This window comes from Amaranthus tricolor, chromosome 3 (genome assembly GCF_026212465.1).
Source record: "Amaranthus tricolor cultivar Red isolate AtriRed21 chromosome 3, ASM2621246v1, whole genome shotgun sequence".
NCBI classification, from domain to species: Eukaryota; Viridiplantae; Streptophyta; class Magnoliopsida; order Caryophyllales; family Amaranthaceae; genus Amaranthus; species Amaranthus tricolor.
The window spans coordinates 14,415,928-14,425,493 of record NC_080049.1 but is presented as its reverse complement, the minus strand read 5'-3'; the positions used below and the strand labels follow the sequence as shown (position 1 = coordinate 14,425,493).

The window sequence follows — 9,566 nt, the reverse complement described above, 5'->3', positions numbered from 1 at the left end:
AGGAGAAAAAGAGAGAAGATGGTGCTCGTAGCTTTGAGGGCAACCATCAGAAAACTGCCGTTTGCCAGAAATTGCACCGTTGGATCGTCGTTAAATTTTGACAACTTGTTCCTGACATCAAGGGCTTCATTTTGGACGGTGGAGATCGTCTTTTGAACTTTGGTTTGGTCAGAATCGTCTTTGGACAGAATGCTGTATTTTTGGTGATTTCACTCCTTTTGCTCTCTAATTCATCTCATATTGTTCTTGGTTGTTGTTGGTGGGTGTGTGAACCTTTGTGTACTGTTTTGAGGTTCTTTTTCCCTCAATTTATCAATAAGAGAAGATAGGGTGGATTCCTCAAGAGGTCCCGTGGTTTTTTATCCTTCACATCGAAGGGGTTTTCCACGTATAACTTGTGTGTGTTGATTTTTTTTGTTGTGTCTTGTTTGTGTGACTTTTTGGGTGTCGTAGTGACCCCATTCGATCCTTACAGAATACCCTTTCTTATCCATATCGTTCTACAATCTTCTTTTGTGAGCTAGGTTCCCGATGATGAGATTTATCATATCTTCTCTTATCGATATGTTGATCATTGAAGTTACATTGTCTTTTGTTGGGGTGGAAGGGGTGCTGGTGAGGATTATTGTCCTCCCTTTTGTCCTTCTTGGTGGTTACTCCATTACTAGTCTCAACCTTTTTCCCTTTGTCTTTCTTAATGAGGCTTCCAACCTGAGCAGCTCTTTGGTACATTGCATCGAGAGATGATAACGCGTATTATTTTATTACTATTTTTTTATTTTATTCTAATATAACACCCAAATTTCCTCCCGTCCTTTGCAGTTTTGGTTATGTATAAGGTGTCGAAAATTCAGGAGTGTTACAGAGATGATAACGCATTTTTCAATCGGGGACGGCCATACCCAAACACGGAACGGTGGCGTGCTGGAACACTGTGGAACGCGTACCAAATCGCTACTGTTGACGACCCGCAAAATATCATCTCCACCCAGTTAAAGTTCGTAATTTTTTTAATGTAGAGATGGATTGAAGAACTGAGGAAGAAAAAAAAAACGAAGAAGATCAAACAAAGATGATAAAACGACGAAGAAGACGAAGTACAGTTCTTTTGTCAAACTTTAAATAAGGGATTAAATGTCATATGTGACAAAGCTATTTTACTTTTACTAATAGTGGTTACTGTTGAAGGGAATTAAAATTAAATGTTAGGCTACGTGTCTCCTATAAGGCCAAGAGCCTTCTCAAGGAAGCTTAGTATTAGTGATGGCCACGGAGCGGGTTACCCGGAACCGAACCGGTCTCGAACCACTTAAAACCGTCCCGGAACCGGAACCGTTCGTGACAGGTTCTGAACCGGCCCGAACAGCGGAACCGTGAAACCGCCGGAAAAAAAGTTTCCGAAATCGTGAAACCGCCGGAAAAAAATTGCTTGAACCGGACCTAAGAACCGCAGGTCGGAACCGGAAATGGTCCGGGTGAACCGGACCACAGGTTCCATGGAACCGGAACTGGAACCGGAACCGGAACCGGTCCAGGTGAACCGGACCACAGGTTCCGTGGAACCGGAACCGGTCCGGGTGAACCGGCCCATAGGTTCCATGGAACCGGAACCGGTCCGGGTGAACCGGCCCACATGTTCTTTGGAACCGTTCGAAAAGGAGTCGTTAACTAGCCGTTGTGATTTTTACTATAAATATATATCACTTTCAATCATTTTTATTTACAACTCATCTCTTCTCCTACTCTCACTACTTACTCTATCAACTTAATTACGCAATTATTCTCTTAATTACATAATTAGTCTTTTAATTATTTCTTAATTTAGTTAATTACATAATTGGTCTATTAATTAATTATTTATTTCTTAATTCTATTATTATTTCAATATTATCATGTCTTCTTTTTTGAAAAAAGCCTCTAAAAAAGTTACTGAAGTGGCAAAATCATTGGGCGGTTCTAGCTCCAAAATAAAGGCCACTTCAACTCCGTCGATATCAACAACACCTACCATTAGTAATTATAATTATGAACCAAATTGTCCAGAAGGGTACGAGCAAGAATTACACGATTATGCAGAAGAAGTGGAAAGAGAAATAAAAATTGATGAATAAGAAGAACAAGAAGAGGAACACTCTTAAACGACTCTTAAACGACATACGGGTGAAAACATAAAATACAGATTAGTAGAGATATGTAAAGAATGGAACTTATTAGATAAGATATTTTGTTGTTCTACCGATAATGCAACCGCTAACATTAAATGCATTGAACTTTTGTATAACGAACCTGCATTTAGTTTTATTCTTGGGGTAGATTATTACACGTACGTTGTTGTGCTCATATAGTAAACTTATCTTGCCAAGCAGGTATAAAACAATTAAGTAATTTATTAGATCCCATTAGAGACATAGTGAAGTGGCTTAGAATTGGACAGATAAAGAGACGATATAAGAAATTATGTGACCAGTGTCAACTAAAAAAAAAGTATTGGTCATTAGATATTCCTACACGTTGGGGCTCAACCAACGATTTATTAAGAAAAGCGATTGCTTATCGTCCAGTTATAACACAACTTTATAGTGTGTGTACAGATAGCTATATAAGTGATGATATATGGGAACTAGCTATAGGTGTACATAAAATATTAGAAGCGTATGACCACGCAACTAAGATTTTTTCATATGTTTACGAACCAAACGTTCACTTAGTAATAAGTGAGTGTATTACTATTTTTTATCATCTTCTTAAACATTCGCATGATGATACTAACCCATATTTTAAGCCGATTCTTGCAGATATGATGGATAAGTGGAAGACATATTTTACCGATTTTCCTTTTATTTATGGAATTGCAACCATTTTAGACCCATGTTTTAAGACAGAAGTCCTTACTAAAGTAATTGGATTTTACTACCAATCATTAGATCGCCCGCCACGTGATGTACATAATTATGTTGGAACTTGTAAAAAACTTTTAGCAGAACTTTATGATTACTATGCTAGTGTATATAACCCAAAACGCGATACGTCTAGGCGTGCTAGCGTCTCGACACATCCCTCTTATTATAATTCCGCAATAGCTAATATAATGAGCCAAGATGATAGTTTTGTAGGATCATCTTCTTCTTCACCCTCCACTGCATATTTAGAATTAGATAATTATCTTAAACATCACTTTGAAATTGACCAAGGTAGCTATAATATTTTAGAGTGGTGGAAAGAAAAATCTATAAGATTTCCCATAGTATCGAGAATTGCAAAGGATATCTTTGCAATTCTTGCTTCTACGATTGTGTCGGAGTCTGCTTTTAGTGCAGGTAGAAGAGTTTTAGACGAAAAGAGATCTCGTCTTGCTCCACATAGTATTCAAATATGTGTTTGCAAGAAAGATTGGGATCAAGCGGAGATTCGAACACAAGGACTAAGGAATGATGATGATCAAGGCGATGATGATGATCCATGGATGATGATGGATACATCTGCATCATCGTCAGAAGGAGAGTCAGCGGAAGCATCTAACCAACCAGATGATGATGACGAAAACGAATAGAATCCATCGGACAACAATAAATCAACATTCAACAACTACAAATAAAAGGTATGACAAAGAACTACGTGGGCTTTGATTCCTTCGGGATACGTAGGCAGCTTAGTATTCCTTTAGGTACTAGGTTCAAGTCCATTTTCTCCCTCTTTTTTTATTAATCGCCTTTATCGACATTATCGTTGATTTTTCTTATTAATTTATTTTTTTCATTCTTTTTAGTAAATATTTTAATAACGATTACAACTTGACAAGCAATGAATTTCGCTAATAATCATGTAATTATCAAAGGTACATCCGCAATATTATAGTATTTTTATATTATATAAATATTTAAAGGAAAAATAAAAATGGAACCGATGGTCCGACCCGCCTGTCCCGCGAGTTGGAACCGCCGGAACCGCCTCATTAACCGCCAAGAAACCGTTTGGAACCGTCCGGAACCGGAACCATTCGCGATAGGTTCCAAATGGAACTGGAACCGGGTGGAACCGGAACCGGATGGAACCGGAACGGAACCGGCCCAACTCGGACCGTGGCCATGCCTACTTAGCATCTTTTTCTCTTTAATTCATGTACTTATTCTAGAGAAAGAATACACACTATCACTTTTATTGGAATTTAAAGGCTAATATATTACTCCATCCCTTTTAATATGTTCTTATAAAATAGAATTTACAAATTTTAGTCTCAAGCTTTGACTACGTTTTATCATCGATTTATAAGAAAAAAACATATTTATGTGAGATCTTGTTAAATTCGTCTCAATATATGCTTTTTAAATATCAACTTTTTAAAAGTTTCAAAAACTCACAATTAAAAATTTTTGATTTTAAAGTTTGTATTGGGATCTATGTAAAAAGTTTAATGGGATGAACAATTGAGAACATATAGATTATTATTATTATTATTATTATTATTATTATTATTATTATTATTATTATTATTATTATTATTATTATTATTATTATTATTTTAAAAATCAATAATAAAATATATTTTATGTCGCATTCCCGTACCCGTAACCAATAATAAGACGGTCTCCTCGTATCTTAAACTTTTAAAATTGTCATACCGAACACTAGGATCCACACCCATACCCGAGTCCACGTAACATAGCCTCTATATAAAAAAATGTACTAGTTTGTACATTTAAATAAAGGGATATTTTACATGGTAGACACGAACTTTTTCAAAAGGCCAATGATAGCAAATCTTTAAAAAAATCCACAAAATAACATTGTACTTTGAAATTCAAGCTACCGTAACATTATGAATCAAAAATGTTTGATTTTCCGTTATCTTGGAAAAATTTCTTTTTGCCCGTGTTTTCTTCTTCATTCATCATCTCCATCTTCATCCATCTTCTTCTTTTCTCCATCTTCTTTCATCCATCTTCTTCTCCTCACCATCTCCATTTTCAGTTGCCAAATGAATTTTGGACTAACTACAACTCCAAAATAGAAACAAAACTCTTCAATATTATCATATTTGACGGTCAAATTTCTCAACAAGATTATCAACTTTTTCTGACTGACTAAATTTTCAACCAAATCTAACTATCTCATCATTTTTCATATGACCAACAAATCTCCTTTTCTTCAAGATCTTGGACATGTTTCATAAACAAAGCGCTAATTTCCTCTATAAATAAACGTTTAACCAGGAATTGTTAGCTTCACAAAACCTCCATTGGTAATATTAACATCAAAGTAAAACAATGGCGGATTTAATCAAGGTCAAAAGATTAGCTAAACAATACATTAAACCTTCCATGGTTACCCCTTCTAACCTCCGTAACTACAAATTTTCCCTCTTAGACCAACATTCTCCTTCTGTATATGGTCTCATGGTGTTCTTCTACCCTACACAAGACCTTCATAACCAAAAACTTGAGCCAAGTTATCAAGTAAATCACCTAAAACAATCCCTTTCTCCAATTTTAAATCGATTGTACCCATTCGCGGATAGAATTAAAAATCATGTTTCAATTGATTGTACTCATGCATGAGTTAAGTTTTTAGAGGTAAAGTTAATACCCATTTAGAGGATTTCTTAAAATAACCTAATGCTAATGCATTAAAGCATTTCTTACCTGTTGATATTGAGTCTTAATAGTATGAAAATGGGGTGGGTAATCTTGTTCATATTCAAAGTAATGTGTTTTAATGTGTAAGAATGGCTCTTAGGATTTTTTGGTCATATAAGATCATTGATGGTGGGACAGTTTTAGTTTTTGTGAGGGGATGATCATCCATTGCTTCTGGGTCTTGTAAGAAGGTTGTGCTTGAGTATGTAGCTTCTTCATTAATCCCCACTAATGGAATTGGATTGAAGTTTACAATTGCTTAATGCAGTCTTAAAAAGGTGTTTAATAGTTAAAGAAGGTGTTTTCAATTGGATTTGAAGATCGATGAAAGAAGATGAATGCAAGAAGAAGATAGATAAGGGAAAAGGGGTTATTGTATTTTAAGGAAATTACAAAAGGCTACTTGAGTATGATCATCCAAGATAACGGAAAACCAAACATTTTTTGGCTCACAATGTTACGGCAACTTGAGTTCCAAAAGTACAACTCTATTCTGTGGAATTTTTTAAGATTTGCTACCACTAACCTTTTGCAAAAGTTCGTGCGTACCATGTAGAATATCCCTTAAATAAATAGGTGTCTAAGGGGGTTGTAAGCTTGTTTTATTTTAATTTATTAATATACCAAATACTTTATGTTGCATTGTCGTTTAGTCGTACTATAATTAATTTATTTAAATTATTGTGTTTATAATTTTTTTTTGGGAAAAAGAAAAAATATTACATTAATCCTGCAAAAAACAGTATAAATAGTACCCCTAACAAGAGAACAATCTCCCTATTTTATTGCATCAGCATGATAGAGGGGCACCCCTTCTAAGAAGGAAAACATAGCTCCAAAAAGCAGGCAAAAGTAAATAACTATACAGTATACTCTATTTACTCATAGTCCAAAAGATTTCTAATCCAAGGGCTTTGTATATTAACGCTTTTGATTGAAAAATGTAAAACTCTGCTCTTTACAGCAAGTTTCACCTGCCGAGTAACCCTACTTACCATAGGAACTTTGAAATTCCAAACCGAATCATTCCGAGCAGACCAGATCTCATACGTAAGACTACATAGTGTAATAGTAGCAATCTTTCGCTTAGCTGTAGCAGACTTCTACTTCCGAGATGCAAAATAAGCAAGGGAATCACTAACAATCCTGATACCCAACCATGTCAAAATGTCTCGAAGACATTGAAGGATATAGATACAAGCAAAGAATAGATGAGAATGAGATTCTGATATCCAACCACATAATGGAAAAATGTCAGTAAAGATGAGCCCTAATGCCAACTTGTCCCAAGACTTCAATCTCCCATTCACAGCTAGCCATGATATGAATCAAGCTTTGGGAATGGAACTTCTATTCCATACAAAACTCGCCCAGTCAACTGGCTGCCCAGCCCCTAAAAGCTCGTGATAGACTTATTTAATAGAGTAAGAGCTATTATGCACCCATTGACCTAGCCTATCTTTAACCTTGCATATCTTCTTAAAAGCCCAACTTGAGGTTATTGGAGCATTAAAGACCCTCTAATTTCGACCCTTTGTATAAACATCATGCACCCATCTGACCCACATGGAGTCACTCATAGAGGATATATGCCATACATGTTTACCCACTGTAGCTAGATTCCACACTTCTAGATTACGAATACTCAGACCATCCAACTTCTTTGGAGTACAAACCCTAGCCCAATTCATATTTCCATGGGTATCAGAATCAGCTTTCCCATGCCATAGATATGCTCTACAGATTGCATTCACCTGCTTTAGCACCTTCTTAGGCAACACAAAGATTAGACACCACACCAAAAATTTGTAATATTTACCAAAATAGTAGAAACAAGTTGTAGTCTAGCTGCATAATAGAGATTCCGGACTTGCCAAGATCTAATCTTAGAGGTCATTCTCACAACAAGACGTTCACACTCAATTGCAGAATTACATTTAGAAGAAAGCAGAACCCCCAAATAACGAAAAGGCAGAGAACCCAAAGGAATATTACAAGAATCCACTATATACTGTTTCAAAGAAGTAGGGATACCTGCAAGATACATGTCAGATTTTGAAGAGTTGGTAGCCAAACCAGGAGGAGTTCGCAAAAGACTCTAATTTATCTAGAAGAATTCTAACAGAAGCCAACTCACCCGAAAAAATATCATTAAATCATCCGCAAAGCACAGATGGTTCCGTTTGAGTCTATTGCACCTTGGGTGAAATCTAAAGTTCACATGATCCTCAGCAACCTTAAGTAATCTAGAAAGATACTCCATACAAATCACAAAAATCAAAGGGGACATTGGGTCTCCTTGTCTAATTCCTCTCTTTGATTTAAACAAAGGCATGGGGGTTCCATTTAGAATTAAAGAGAATTGGACTATGCTATTACAAGTCATAACAATATTAATGAAGTGGGAAGAAAATTAAGAGAGATCAGCATATCTTTAATAAAATCCCACTCCAAAATATCATATGCTTTCCTCAAGTCAATCTTCAACAAACTACTAGGAGAGCAGTGTTTCCGACCATATTTCTTCACAATATCCTGGCATAGTAGAATATTGTGCATAATGTTGCGCCCCTCCACAAAGGCACCCTGACAAGGGCTAATGATATGACCAAGAACCAATTTGAGTCTGCTACAAATCAGTTTAGTAATGCATTTATATAAAGTATGACAACAAGCAATTGGTTTATAGTCACCTGGATTGTTAGGGTTAGGGACCTTGGGAGTGAGGTGAACAACAGTAGTATTCTAAGCCTGAAGAAGTTCCCCATTTCTGAAGAACTATTGTACTGCCTCAACTACATCATCACCAATAATAGACCAAGAAGCCTTATAGAATTTGCTATTGTATCCATCCAGGCCCGGACTTTTTGTGTCAGGGATACTCCATAATGCATTCCTGATTTCCTCCACCGAGAAATTAAGAGATAGCTGCTCGTGATGAGAATTCTCTAGCAAAGGCCCTTCTCTAATAACATTCATGTCGATACACCTTCGGCATTTAAGATTATTGCACAGAAGTTGTTGATAGAATGTAACAAAAGACTCTTGAATCATTCTGAAGCCAGTTACAAGAACCCCATTGTCATAAAGAAGAAGAATTCAATTAAAAATTTTCCTTTGTTTAATGCTCTGATGAAAGTAGCGGGAATTCTCATCCCCAAATTTCAGCCAATTCAACTTGTCTAACTGACTAAGGTAGGTGCCTTGATCATTCTTAGCCTTCCTAAGCCTATAAGCAGCTGCGCACTCTTTTGAAGAGAGTACTGGATCATAAGGGTGTTTATGTAATTCATTTTAAACACTACGAAAATCATCCTCTACTCGCATCACAAGAGCTTGCAAATGATTAACTTGAATTCTATCTTTCAAAATAGGTTTTAGACCTTGAGCTTTTCTGAGATTTGAAAACTCCTATAACCTGGAACAGAGTTACCCCAGACTTCGGAAGCACTTTTAATTAAACCCTCCTGCTCTGCCCAGTGATTGAAGAACTTAAAAGTCTTCTTACCCCTAAGTTGTTTGATGAACTGTATCAACATAGGCGTATGATCAAACGATCTTTCATCTAGGAAAGACACTTCAACAGTATGAAAGACATCCTCCCAATCTTGATTTCCCAGGACACAATCAATCTTACTAAACACACGAGCTTTCCCACTTCTCTTATTGGACCAAATAAAGAAGCAACCATTGAATCTCAAATCATGAAGACCACACGCTTTTACACATTGACATAATGGAATACTTTCCTGCAAGCGCACTGCATGACCAGTACATTCATCCAAACGAGCTAAGCAATTAAAGTCCCGCATGACTATCCAAGGGCCATTAATGTGAAGAGAAACCAACTGCTGAAACAAAATAGATCGAATACTAATACTATTATCCCCATAAATAAAAGAGCATAAGAAAGCCTCCCCTATAATAGGTATA

General features: G+C 36.3%; 1 protein-coding gene across 1 annotated transcript; it reads right to left on the bottom strand.

The window, feature by feature from the left end:
- Positions 1–6,736: 6,736 nt before the first annotated feature.
- Positions 6,737–8,019, bottom strand: LOC130808376 (uncharacterized). The gene is made up of 4 exons (XM_057673853.1): positions 7,771–8,019; positions 7,453–7,644; positions 7,165–7,399; positions 6,737–6,945 (listed from the first exon to the last, which is right to left on the bottom strand). Exons 1-4 carry the CDS (start codon positions 8,017–8,019, stop codon positions 6,737–6,739), a joined length of 885 nt encoding a protein of 294 aa, XP_057529836.1.
- Positions 8,020–9,566: the final 1,547 nt, after the last annotated feature.